At 57.7% G+C, this 13,566-nt stretch overlaps 1 protein-coding gene and 1 long non-coding RNA gene across 6 annotated transcripts in view; one reads left to right on the forward strand and one right to left on the reverse strand.

Annotated features, from left to right (window-relative positions):
* The window catches only part of CXXC5 (CXXC finger protein 5), a 35,543-nt gene extending 28,322 nt beyond the window's left edge, over positions 1-7,221 (forward strand). For all 5 annotated transcript variants that reach the window (XM_070793678.1, XM_070793677.1, XM_019965036.2 and 2 more), the window contains exons 2-3: positions 3,593-4,662; positions 6,189-7,221. In XM_070793678.1, coding sequence (XP_070649779.1) covers positions 3,754-4,662; positions 6,189-6,233 — 954 coding nt within the window. In that variant the 5' untranslated portion in view covers positions 3,593-3,753 and the 3' untranslated portion in view covers positions 6,234-7,221. The remainder of the gene's footprint in view (positions 1-3,592; positions 4,663-6,188) is intronic.
* Positions 5,706-13,267, reverse strand: LOC109562085 (uncharacterized). The gene is made up of 3 exons (XR_002181123.2): positions 13,122-13,267; positions 7,518-7,658; positions 5,706-6,415 (listed from the first exon to the last, which is right to left on the reverse strand). It is a non-coding gene; the product is annotated as an uncharacterized lncRNA (long non-coding RNA).
* Between the last annotated feature and the right edge of the window lie 299 nt (positions 13,268-13,566).

Raw genomic sequence — 13,566 nt, forward strand, 5'->3', positions numbered from 1 at the left:
GTCTCCATGTCTCTCAGATCCTCTCATCCCTGGGCTGGGCCAGGTAGCCTGTGTCTCTGAACCCAGTTGCCCTGGTCTCTGCTCCCCACGATGCTCTAACCTTGACCCTTTACTCTGTCCTCTATCAGCCCCTTTCTCTGACCCACCCCTTGAGTTCTGTGTCTTGGATTCTCTGTCCCCACCACCTGTCTCTATTCTTCTGGCCTCGCGTCCCCCTCTGCCCCCCAGCGCTCCATGACTGGTTCCCCCCCACCCCCGCCCCCTGGGCTCTGTCCCCGCCCGTCAGCCCCTGGTCCCCGCTCCCGGCCGGCCCGGCTCCTGCATGGACAAAGGGGTCCTTTGTGGGCTGACCGCGGCTGGCGGGGCGGCGGGGCGCTGGCTCCGCATTGCTGATGAAACGGAGCCCTTTGTTGTCCCTCCTCAGGCGCAGTATTTCTTTTTGGGGGCTGGATGCGTTCCTGGCAGGGCTGATGATGGATGCGCCCGCCGCCGCCCGCCTGCCCGCCAGCTTTCCCTCCCGCTCATTCCCGCTCCGCTTCAACGCAGCCCCAGCTCCTCCCCTGCTGCCTGGGCACTGCCAGGCCCTTTCTGGCCTGGGAGAGGGTTGCTGTGTGTCTTGCAGTAGAGGCTGGGGCCTGGGAGAAGGTCTCCTCTTATGTCTTTCCCTTTCATGAGTAGAGCCCGTGAGCCCTGTGGTCAGTGGTCTGCTGGGACAAGGGTGTAAGCTTTTCCCAGGGTCTGAAGGAGATGGGCCAGGTATGGGGCAGATCTGGGACAGCCTCGGTTGGGGACTAGGCCATGGGGACTAGAGGTTGGCATCTGCCCACCCTGGGGTTTCAGGACAGAGTTACCCTGTGTGTCAGTCCTCGTGTACCCCCAACTTCACTTTCTGAGGCTGACAAACCAGCGTTTACTGCCTGCAGCACCTGTTCCATGACATATCACGTCCTCTGGGCCTGAGCTTAGCATGTCCCAGGACCTAGTTGGGGGAGGGGGGGGCTAGGCGAGGGGAGTCCCTGAGGAAGGACAGAAAATGAAAGATTGGAGAGATTCAAAGAGGGGGCCAGAGACAAACAGAACATGAGATTAGATCCCCACCAAGAGAGACTTGGTATGGAGACAAAAGCAGAGAGAGACTTAGCTTGAACACAGGCCTGGCTGTGTGGCTGTGTCTGTGTCAGAGGGAGTTGACTTCTAATTGACCTGCCCGCCCCACACGCAGAGCCAGATCGTGGAGCTGGGAGGAGGGAGGGAGTGGAGCAAAAGCAGCGTTAATGCAGCTATCGATTTCTGCCACCAGCCTGCAGGCCTCAGAGGCGGGGGGACGCACAGAGGGGCTGGGGCACAGACTGTTCCCCTCCCCACCTCTCTAGCCCGCGGGCGCCTGCCTCCTCCTATCTTTTCCCTCACCCTGCATCTGGGGCTGTGGTCCAGGGCAGGGTAGTTGAGCTCAGATGGGCAGGGGCTGGGTGACCTGGCATGATAGTCACTGGCCCTGGTCTCAGTGGTCATGGTCCCCCACACCTAGCCAGGGTCCCTGATGCCTGGAGGGGCCCTGATCTCTGATGACAAGGGCCCAACAGCCAGCCTGGGCTGGAGTCTTGGTGGGTAGAATAGAGCATAGCTATCCTGGGATGCATATGCACTCACCCTCCTTTCCTCTTACTATGACTCTGACCCCAGTGACACCCCCCGGCCCAGTCTGGACACCTTGCCAGGCCATCCTGGGTTTGTCCTAGTGGAATCTGCCAGCTTGCCCAGCTCTTCCTCACCACTCATCCGCCTTCACTACGAAGGAGCTTAGATGGGCCAGTACCTGCTGGGGAGGCAGAGTGGCTGGCTGGCTGCTGATGCCTGCCTTCTCCTCACCCTGGAGAACGGAGCTTTTCCCTTGCCAGCACTCGCTTCTCCTCGTGGCCACTCCTTAGCAGTCCTGCGCCAGGGGCCCTGCCTGCCCAGGGCCTCGATTTCCCGTTCTGTCAGTTCACAGGCTTGGGCTGGATGACCTCCCAGGACAGGCTGAGTTCTGTGACGGGGATGGTGGGGTTGCCTGGGGACAGAGATGAAGTGTGCACCACCCCCAAGCCCAGGGCGGGACAGGCCCGGCCAGATGTGCGCCTCCCCCTTGAGTCGCCAGCTGCTCGTGGCGGGGCCCCGTCCTCCCACCCCTCTCTTGGGGGTTGCTGGGCCACGGCAGGCAGATGCTAGGGAGCCAGGGCTGATGAGGAAACTACCACTCCGCTCCATCTGGAACAGTTTCTTCCAGAGCTCCGGCCAAGGAGCCTGGCTGCTCACATGCCTTAGTCTTGGGGCCTGAGCAGAACAGGCTCTGTCTTGGGAAGGGGCACCCCCACACATGGACATGGCCAAGGAAAAGACTCCATTCCTGAGAGGGTCACACCTCCTCTTGGGAACAGACTCCATTCCTGAGAGGGTCACACCTCCTCTTGGGAAAAGACTCCATTCCTGAGAGGGTCACACCTCCTCTTGGGAAAAGACTCCATTCCTGAGAGGGTCACACCTCTGGGTCCCTTTGGCCCAGAGTCCACTCTGTGCTCTCTGCTCCCACTGGGAGCTCTCTCCAGACCCATCTGGGAGCCAGGCTGGGGCACAGCAGTGAGGCCTATCTAGAGACAAGAGTGGGTCCTGGGGTTGAGAGGGAGTGGGGAGTATGTGCTGATGGGTGCACAAGGGTGGCCCCCTACTCTTACAGGAGGAGGCTTGTCCTCTGGCACAGGGCTGCCTGCCCTCTAGCAGGAGGGTACGTGCTCCTTCAAATAAGGGCTCTGTGCTCTATTTGGCAAATTCTGTGAAACAAAGTCACTTACCTTTACCTGCAGGACTTGACAGAGCCTTGAGATAATTAACGTGTATTAGGCATCTTGGGCTTCCCTGGTGGCTCAGATGGTATCTGCCTGCAATGCAGGAGACCTAGGTTCAATACCTGAGTTGGGAAGATCACTTGGAGAAGGAAATGGCAACCCAATCTAGTATTCTTGTCTGAAGAATCCTGTGGACAGGGGAGCCTGGCGGGCTACAGTCCACAGGGTTGCAAAGAGTCGAACACAACTGAAGGCTTAACACAAAATTAGGAATCTCTAATGAGCATCCAGAAGCAGCTTCCATACTTTGGTCTGTATTGCCAAGCTCTGTGTCCACCCCTCTTTTACATAATTGGGTCAGTGAAAGATTAGGAAGCAGAGGGTAACCTCTGAGGTTAATGGAGCTCTCCTGCTCTCTCCACCCCCACTCCCCCTACAGGAAGGACCACCTGCCTCGGTGAAGTCTTCCCAGACCCTAGCAGGGGGACCCGGCTGAGCCTCCACTGCGCTGCTGAGTGGCCATGTATCTATGGGACAGTCAGTTCTTCTCCCAAACCTTGTCTTCCTCACCTTATCAGATAGGATATTCCTAGCCACTATTTGTAGGTTTTTTATGAGTCTTAACTGAGATAGTACAAATGAGAAATTCCTAACTTTGGCTGGCACTTGATGAATGCCCTGGTGAGGCTGTGGTGGTTGCCGTGGCGATGCACTTGGTGGCTGGAAGGTGTTTACCACTGCCCTGACCCTGTATCCTCTCATCCTGACAGAGTGAAAGCACTTCCACGTGGACACCCGACCATGTACCTGCGCTGAGGGGCAACTCCCACCAGGTCTCTCTGTCCTGGGCGGCAGGACCCCGGTGCTTGTCTGTGGACCCCCCGCAGTTGGCAGGCTCCCCCAGCAGCGGGGTCAGGGCCTCAGGCCCACCATGTCGAGCCTCAGCAGTGGCCCCCAGGACACCGGCGGCAGCAGCAGCAGCAGCAGCAATGGCAGCAGTGGCAGTGGCCCAAAGGCAGGAGTGGCAGACAAGAGTGCGGCGGTGGCCGCTGCTGCGCCAGCCTCGGTGGCGGATGACGCCCCACCCCCCGAGCGGCGGAACAAGAGCGGCATCATCAGTGAACCCCTCAACAAGAGCCTGCGCCGCTCCCGCCCCCTCTCCCACTACTCTTCGTTTGGGGGCAGCGGCGGCAGTGGCGGTGGCAGCATGATGGGCGGGGAGTCAGCTGAAAAGGCGGCCGCAGCCGCCGCCTCCCTGTTGGCCAACGGGCACGACCTGGCGGCGGCCATGGCTGTGGACAAAAGCAACTCTACCTCAAAGCACAAAAGCAGTGCTGTGGCCAGCCTGCTGAGCAAGGCGGAGCGCGCCACGGAGCTGGCGGCCGAGGGACAGCTGACGCTGCAGCAGTTTGCGCAGTCCACGGAGATGCTGAAGCGCGTGGTGCAGGAGCACCTACCGCTGATGAGCGAAGCGGGCGCCGGCCTGCCCGACATGGAGGCTGTGGCGGGTGCCGAAGCCCTCAACGGCCAGTCCGACTTCCCCTACCTGGGCGCCTTTCCCATCAACCCGGGCCTCTTCATCATGACCCCCGCGGGCGTGTTCCTGGCTGAGAGCGCGCTGCACATGGCCGGCCTGGCTGAGTACCCCATGCAGGGAGAGCTGGCCTCCGCCATCAGCTCAGGCAAGAAGAAGCGGAAACGCTGCGGCATGTGTGCGCCCTGCCGGCGGCGCATCAACTGTGAGCAGTGCAGCAGTTGTAGGAACCGAAAGACTGGCCATCAGATTTGCAAATTCAGAAAATGTGAGGAACTCAAAAAGAAGCCTTCCGCTGCTCTGGAGGTAACGGCGCCTTAGAGGGAGGTGTGTGGGCTCTTGTGTCTGTCTGGCAGTCCAAACCCACCCCCGTCCCCATCCCCACCTTTCCTGCTTGGGCCTGTGTCGGTGATGCCCGGCTGTCCCTGGGCTCTGCAGTTTTAGGCCAGGCTCCAAGACACCAGTTCATTGCCCCGAGAGTCAGAGCCACATCCCAAGATGCCCTTAGGTTGTAGTCTGCAACCTAGGCAAGCACGTAATTCCACATGGGGGCCTAACATTCCCTCCAGACCCCAGGACTCTGAATCCCAACCCCCTACCCCCTGCCCCGCACCACCCAGAGTTCTGGGTCAGGTATTGAGATTCCCACACAGGTCCTAAGTCTCTGACTTTCAGACATGTCCTAAAGTTTCCACTTTGTGACCCAAGATTCTGGGACTTTCCCCTGCCCCATTTGAGGGGTTCTGTCCTGTAGATCCTCTGGGTTTGAGGGATAAGCCCTCCGTTTGCCCCTTCAGAGCCTTTCCCAAGAATAGAGCAGCTCCAGTGCCAACTGCTCTGCCCTGAGTCCTGGAAGACCCTAGCTCTGGACATCTAAGTGACAGACTTGGGGTGCCTGGAGGCCCCAAGTTCAGTCTGGCTGCATAGTTAATGGCCAGGGTTCCTATGGGCTTGGGAGGTGGCTTGAGCCTGGGATGTGGGCAAAGTTTGTCCACTGTGGATTAGTTTTGAGAAGGCAGAAAGGTTCCCGTGATGCTTTCTCTCCATCCTTGTGGCAGGGCCTGTCCTCATGTCCCCAGCCATGACAGCTTCACTGTGATGCCAGGCCTGGGTATAAAAGCATCTTTTCAGCCAGCTGTCCCTGCCCTGCCTTGCCCCTCTGCAAATAGGCTTGACGCAAATGTCCAAAATGGTTGCAAAATGATAATGGCACCCCAGCGTGGCTATCCCCTTCACCTCACCCAGCTCTAAATCTCATATGTCTGCTCTCCTGCCCAGAGAACATACCTGGATGCACACAAAGGCACCCACTCTCCTCTTGTGTAGAGACAGACAGATACACACACACATCCTGCCTTGTACACAGTCTTATTATAGACGCAGTGTCTTAATAAACACAGCAAGCATCCTTCCACCTCACCACAGCTCCAGACACACTACACACTGTAGCATAGCTCAAGGCACACATCCTTGTGTGCGTCCAGCGCACCTGAGTACACGCTCATTGAACAGAAACGTGAACACAGCTCCTAGAGGCACCGTGGCCACCTGGCGCTTGTGGCCTCTGGACCAGGGAAAGGGGTCTTCCTGGCCGGAAGGAGCGTTCCTGGGCACAGTGGCTCAGCTGGCCTCAGGGTGCTCCAGGCCCTCCAGTGGCCAGCGGGCCAGGCTCCTCTGGCCTGGCCAGGATGGCAGGAACTCCACGGGGTGGCTGCTTTTCCTCCATGCCCATCCCTCCGCCAGGAGGCCATCCACGGGGGAACGTCTTTGCACCAGGCCCAGCCGGACCCTGACTGAACTCTCTCCTTGTTTTTGTCTCCCGCCCCCGCCAGAAGGTGATGCTTCCGACGGGAGCCGCCTTCCGGTGGTTTCAGTGACGGCGGCGGGAACCCAAAGCTGCCCTCTCCGTGCAATGTCACTGCTCGTGTGGTCTCCGGCAAGGGATTCGGGCGAAGACAAACGGATGCACCCGTCTTTAGAACCAAAAATATTCTCTCACAGATTTCATTCCTGTTTTTATATATATATTTTTTGTTGTCGTTTTAACATCTCCACGTCCCTAGTATAAAAAAGAAAAAGAAAAGAAAAAAAATTTAACTGCTTTTTTTGGAAGAACAACAACAACAAAAAAGAGGTAAAGACGAATCTATAAAGTATCGAGACTTCCTGGGCAAAGAATGGACAATCAGTTTCCTTCCTGTGTCGATGTCGATGTTGTCTGTGCAGGAGATGCAGTTTTTGTGTAGAGAATGTAAATTTTCTGTAACCTTTTGAAATCTAGTTACTAATAAGCACTACTGTAATTTAGCACAGTTTAACTCCACCCTCATTTAAACTTCCTTTGATTCTTTCCGACCATGAAATAGTGCATAGTTTGCCTGGAGAATCCACTCATGTTTATAAAGAGAATGTTGATGGCGCCGTGTCGAAGCCCCTCTGTATCCATTCATGCGTGTGGAGCTGCCGCTAGGTGCTCACAGCGCGGGAGGGGGCAGCCCACCTACCCCCGGGGCACCAAGGGGCCCCAGAATGGGAGCCCCCCCGCAACCCTAACAGTGATGTTTTTGCAAAAATGAAAGTTCTGTTCATTTATCCATTGAGATCTGGGGAGCCCATGTCTCTATTTCTGATCCTGGCTACTTACCTTAGAGAAAATAAGTCCTTTTTTCTGGCCTCACTGATGGCAACAGAAGAAAGGACTTCTCTGCGTGGCCCCCTGCCGGTGGGGGTGGGTGCCCAGGGCCCCCCTGTGGCCTGGGCCCCCTTGCCCATGGCCAGCTTCCTGCTGATGAACATGCTGTTTGTATTGTTTTAGGAAACCAGGCTGTTTTGTGAATAAAATGAATGCATGTTTGTGTCACGAAACACCACTGGCTTCTTGCTGTCCGGGTTTGGGGCCTTGCTTGGGACTGTTGCCGGGCAGGGGTTGTCTGGGACGACCTTGGGAAGGAGGAAGGACGGCCTAGGGACACTGAGAGTGGGATTTCTCGGGAAATGAGGTCTTCACTGGATCCAGAAATGGGGCAAGCCAGAGCAGCCAGCCTGGTGGACAGGATGGAAATGCTCTTAAATCTAGAAGTGGCTGGTATTGGAGCACCTCACTGCCTGATTGTGCCCCCCGCCCCCTACTGAAACCTGGATCGCCAGGGACCATCACTTACCTGGGGCCACCTTCCCTGTTCACCTCAAGTCACCAGGTCCGATCAGTGTAGGGTAGCCAGCAGTTCTGGCTGGGGGTGGGGCTTCAGCTGCCTGTTCAGGTTCTCACTTCTTCATCCTTGCAGGGATCTAAAAAAGTGAAGCTACAGGGAGCAGTTTCAGCCCAGGTTCACAGGGACCTGGCTGTGCCCAGCACGCACACACGCACACAGACAACCCCCCCTCCACTACCCCTACACACCCCCCTTCAGAGCTGCTGGAGTAGGGCCTGGAGGTGTCCTAGCTTTGGGCTCTTGTCCCCACCCCACCCTCCCCGCTCCCCCTAGAAAGACTTGGCACAAGGTTGTCCGGGGTCTCTGAGGCCAGGTGTCTGGGGCAGTCACCACAGCCACATGGTCTAGGCCAGGGCAGCCTGAACAGGAAGGGGTGGCAGCTGCACACCCCAGCCCTGAACGTCACAGAAGCTGGATGTGTGCAGGACGCAGCCATCATCCACTCGACCAGGAGGGCCTCTTCCCACCCAGCAGCTTTGAGTCTGGCTGACATGGAGCTAGACTCAAGGAAGAACTTCCTGACAACATTGGAGCCTGGCTTCAGGTGGGTGAGGGCTTTTCAGATGTTGGAAGGGACAACTTCTGAAGCTAAGTGGGCGGTCAGGTGGGGGGAATGTCTCTGCTATTGTTCCTGGGAGGAGAGAAAGCAGCCAAGTTGGGTGGGGGCTCTGAACCCCCGACCCCTCCCCGGGTGTCACAAGCTCCCTCCGAGCACCCGGAGCTCGGCAGCCTGGCCTGGCACAGCAGGGGCAGGCGGGGTAGTGGGAGGCAGCTTTCAACTTCATCTCTGCCTGGGAAAAATTCCCTTTCATGTGGCTGCCTGTGATCTCTCCAGGCGGCTCTGCCGAAGGGGGGCGTCCAGCGGGGAGCAGGGGGAGGTGTTACAGCCCAGGGCACCCTCACCCCCTGCACAAGGCAAACGGCAGCACCTACAGAAGCTTCTGGGGACAGGGAGGGTCCTCCTCAGGGGAGTGGGGATGAGAAGCCTGGCCAGCAGGGGGCACCCAGGCAGGAGGCCCCAGCCTGCCCCCGCCTGGCTGCTGGCAGTGCATGGGCCGCAGATGGCCTCGGCCAGCCCTCGTTGGCATGCCTACAGGTGTGGGGTGGATGGCTCTGGTGCCAGCCCCAAGGGGGGTATGCCGTGACTCAGCCAGCCTGTCCCCTTTTCGCGTGCCAGCCCACAGCCCAGCTCCTGGGCTCACTCTCCATCACAGAGAAGCCTGGAGTCTGAGGCCCCGCACCTCTGCCAACTTCGTCCTCTTGAGCTGTGCTTTGTGGAGAGGGCAGGCCTAGGCAGGGGTGGGGATGACTTGTGAGGCTGAACACATGATGAGACCTCAGTTACCTCATCTGGGAAATGGGGATAATCATAGTCTCTCCCCCACCAAGTTGCCTGAGAATGAAATGATATCACTCTAGGGAAGGGCCTGGCTCCTTGTAAGCACTCTGTCAATAGTAGCTGGTGCTGTTATTTTAAAACTATTACGCACCTAAATCTAACCAAGATGTCCCCCACCTCAGGGGGTGCATCCTCCCTAAAGCCCAGCCACCCTACCTCTCATCTCTCCACAGAGTGGCCTAGCTGCTGCCCCAGCCCTGGACCCTGCTCCCGCATGTCTGCCTCTTTCTCTTTTTAATATTATCTTTGGTCGCACTGTGCAGCTTGTGGAGGTTATAGCTCCCCAACCAGGGACTGAACCCCAGCCCCAGTGGTGGAAGCACTGAGGGACCCCCAGTCCACCAGGGGATTCCCTGTCTGCCTGTTTCTATCTGGCTCTGTGTCTTGGTGGTCCTTGCCTGCTTCTGACTCCCTTTCCTGTGTTTCGTCACCTCCCCATGCACCTCAGTCTCCAAGTGTCTCTTGTGTCTCTCTCCCTGTATCTCTCACTTCTGTCTCTCTGTTGTGGGCTCACCCCTGCTGCTCTCCCATCTGACAGAGAAGTTCTTAGAGGCGGGCTCCCCTGTGGAGCTGAATGTCCAATTCCCCTCCCTGGGGGTGCCCTCAGCTCCCTTATGCTACAGTTGGGAGCCTGACCTCCTGGTAACCTGGGAGCTTTACCTCAAGTACCCTGTACCCCCGCTTGGATGGTAGGGGGTGGTTGGAGAGGCTGGAAGTGAGCGCACCTGGGGCTGGAGATAAAACCAGCCTCCATGTAGCTCTGCGTGTGTATGTGTGTGTGTGAGAGAGAGAGAGAGAGAGAAAGAGATGCTTCAAGGCCCTGACAACCACATGAGGTCTTGCACAGCATTGTGGCTATACGTGACACTGAGACATTATGAAAATGGGTCTGTGCAGCGTGTGGTAGACTGATGTGAGACCTCGTGTGGCCATGGATTAGAATGTGATGTCCGTGGCCCCACACTTTGGGATGTCCTGTGACACTGCATGTATGATCCTGTGACATTGTTCAATCCTGTAACAGACCCAGTGTGATACCAGGTTGTATAGCTGAACGTGTGACACTGGATGTGCAACACATACTGTATGGTACGCGTGACCCTGAGACAATATCCTGGGTGGTTCTCTGCGGTTTGCGATGTTGTGTCTGTGTGGCCATCATGGGTGCAGCCCTGAGACTGGTACCAGAATTCTGTGTGAGTGTGTGCTGCCGGCCTGTGATCGTGCTGTGACCTTGTGACACTGCCTGGGTGTGTGCTCATGGCATTGTGTGTCGGTGTGCACCTGTGCTCCCCTCGGTGATGCTCACGTTATGCGCCATGTGTCTTTGTCTACAGCATTTCCTGGGTCTCTGCCCTGACAGCCGTGCCACTCTGGGGACAGAGTGAGGGCCCTGGCAGCCCCTCTTACCCCAGCCTGGCCCTGAGGCCCAGTCTGGGTGGGGGAGCTGGCGTGGGGGCAGCAGGCACGGTTCCCACGGCCACCACAGCCCCTCTCCCAGCCCCACCACCGCCGGCTTCAGCTCTGCAGAATATCCTGGCAACCCCAGCCTCTTTGTTCTCTGTGGCCGCCAAAGGCCTCTCCCCACCCCAGCCTACCCAGAGCCTGCCAGGCGCCCCCTCCCCCCCACAGCAGTGGGGTTTGGCCTGACCTAGTCCCTTGCTGCCCTTATCCCCCTCTCAAACGGGGGCCCCTGTATCGTGCCCTGAACCTGACTCAGCATGCCAGATTGGGCCTCTGACCCCCTGCTGTGAGCCTACTGTCCTTGTGCAGGAAGAAGGAAGCAGGACAGCCCCTGTAATATACTGGATGACTGTGGGCCAAGAACTAGGCTCTCTGTGTGGGTACTTCTCCTTGGCCCAAGGCTAGTTGGAGGCTGTCTTCAATCTGGGATGGTTTCAATTTGTTCAATAAATTTGTTTCTTTGGCTCCAGAAAATCATCAGGATAGAGATTATCTATTTTACAGATGAGCAACTGAAGTCCAGAGAGAGTTGCGGACACACCCAAGTCACAGAGCAAGATGGTAAAGGGACCTGATTAGAACTTGGACTCCTGGCTGTCAGATGCCTGCGCCAGGCCTCTGGGAGGATCACTCGCTGCCATGGATGGGAAAGAAGGCAGGGCCTGGGAGTCTGAGTCTAGACACATTAGTTCTCCCCTCTTCTTGGTCACTATGTGTCAAAGCCACGTTCTGGGTGTGTATGTGTGTGTGTGTGTGTGCGCCCTTGTAGATGACCTTGGCTGAATGCCCTTGCCTCTCTGTTCCCAGGGAAAAAAGGGCAACATAACCAGAGACCATAGGGTGAGGCACTCGGTGGGGTGCTTTGCAGAGCAACAAGGTCACCTCATGGTTCCAAAACCCATAGCACCTCCAACAGGGACATGGGGCTTACTGGGCCTGGAGGCAGATTCTGCTGTGGGGCCCCAGCCTCTACTCCCAGAGCCAGCCCAGCTCTGCTGTCACAGAGGCGGTGGTGGTGGCCCCATGGCTTTGCTGCATTCAAGGCCACTTCGGCCTGACATGATTGCAGCCCCAGCTCCCACTCCCTCCCAGGTGCCGGAGATGGACGGATGGAGGTCACTGTTCACTTGGCCCTGGCCCCCCACCACCCACCCACCCGCCACCCTGTACTGACGACAGCCAAGGTGGGGGAGGAGCAGGCAGTCACCAGCATGTTATTAATACAGACCTTAACCTAGGCACCCTGCAGGCAGTTAAGCGACACAGAGAGGCCCAGCTGCCCCCCAAGCTCACACAGCCCTGCAGGGAATCCTGTCCCCCAAGGTCTACATCTCCCCCGAGGGCCCCTTGAGGGCTCTTCCTGCCACACTGAGTGGAGAACGGCTGGGGAAGACAGAGGGGGTATGGGAGGGTCCCCCGAGGGCACCGACCCAGCTGCCAGAGCGGACACTTTCATCTCTCTTCGCCTGTCGACCTGCCATCCCTCAGCGGCATTAAATTCCCCTCCTGCCAGAGAACAAGGGCTGCCTCAGATTCCAGGCAGCAGGGCGTGAAGCTGGGGTGGGCCCAGGGGAGGGGCGCCAGGCCCTCCAGGGCCCCGGCCTGGGCTGGGGGCTCTGGCGGCCAGCGGCCGGTCTCCGTCCAGATGTAGTCTGTTTCTGGCAACCTTCTCCCTGACTGATGCCTTCCTCCTCTTTCAGGTGCTACCTCCTCAGGAGCTTTCTTAACCCCTGCAGGCCATGTCTAGTGTCCCAGTGCCAACCCCATCACTGCTGACCACTCTGGGTGGCATGGCCTGGCTTCAGGGCTGTGGTCTGCAGCTCAGTGAGGCATCCCTGGCACCAGAACCCTTCCGTAGACTGAATACACGCATTATCTCCTCTTTCTGGGCATGTTTTCCCTCTTGTGTGTTTCCAGCTCTAGTTGAAGTACCAGTCACATGTGAGGGGAAATGTACCAGAAAGAGCCCCCTTTTCCCAGCCCGCTGGAAACTGCATATTCTGCATCTCTGCCCTCGGTCAGAGGTGCTGATGACATCGCCGCCTCACAAGAGGCAGAGCTTGTTGCCTGTGTGCCAGGCATTAGGCTAGTCCATTGCATTTACCAGCTCACTCAATCCTCACAACCCTGTGAGGACAGCAGTGACCAGTTATCCCATTTTCTAGATCAGAAAGTTGAGCTTCAGAGAGGTAGAAGTAGAGAGACATACACAATGTCACAAAGCCAAGTTCCTCTGCTTTCAGAAGCTGGCCTGTAAATACCTGGTGATGTCTCAGGCTTTGGCTGGAAGAACCCCCCACCCCCACCCCACATGCTGCCTGTGATCCTGCCCAGATGCAGGATTAGGGTCAGGCATTACTTACTTAAACTTTTCTGCACTTTTTGACTATTTTCTTTTTTACTTTTTTTTTTTTCCAGTAAATATGTATTGCTTTTCACATCAGAAAGCCCAATAAAGTTCTCTAACCAAACCTTCTTAGGCCCAGGAAGGTTTGGAAACAAAGAGCACAGTGTGGAGTGAGGGTAGGGGATGAGAAGGGAACCCAGGATCACAGACCCCTCCCCTGGAATGACAGGATCAGGTATAGGGGGGCCCGAAGTGGCTGCAGCCTGAATCTACAGAAGCCTCTGCCCTTCCACACACCCCCGCCCCTCCCTGACCTGTCCCCATCACCCGCCCAGCCGCTCACCCAGCTCTGAGGCTGCCCAGGAAGGGGCACCGCCTGTGACTGAGTTGGCTCGGCTGCAGTGGGATCCACAGGCAGCTGCTAGGGTCCGGGGGGAGTGACTGCGAGGGTGAGGGCAAGGGCAGTGCCCGCTGCCGCTGTTGATAAGGCGACGGAGCCCTGGGGAGCCAGGACGCAGTGAAGCCATGGAAACGAAGCTGAGGTGTGAGGCCGAGGCTGGCTCAACCACTTCCTCCAGGTGGCCACCTCCCAGGCCTGGCGGGACAGGTCCACTGGCTCCCTGACCCTGGGGGCTGGGTTCTGGCAGGCTACTGGGTAGAGTTGATGTCACCTCAGCCCTCTTGCCCCAGGCCAGGCTGGGTTCAAGCCTTGGGCCTGAGTGGGGAGGGTTGGGGACAGGGGCAAGGATGCTCTGAGCCCTTGGCTCCAAATCCCCCTAACCCCTTCA

The sequence above is a fragment of the Bos indicus genome, chromosome 7, assembly GCF_029378745.1.
Source record: "Bos indicus isolate NIAB-ARS_2022 breed Sahiwal x Tharparkar chromosome 7, NIAB-ARS_B.indTharparkar_mat_pri_1.0, whole genome shotgun sequence".
NCBI classification, from domain to species: Eukaryota; Metazoa; Chordata; class Mammalia; order Artiodactyla; family Bovidae; genus Bos; species Bos indicus.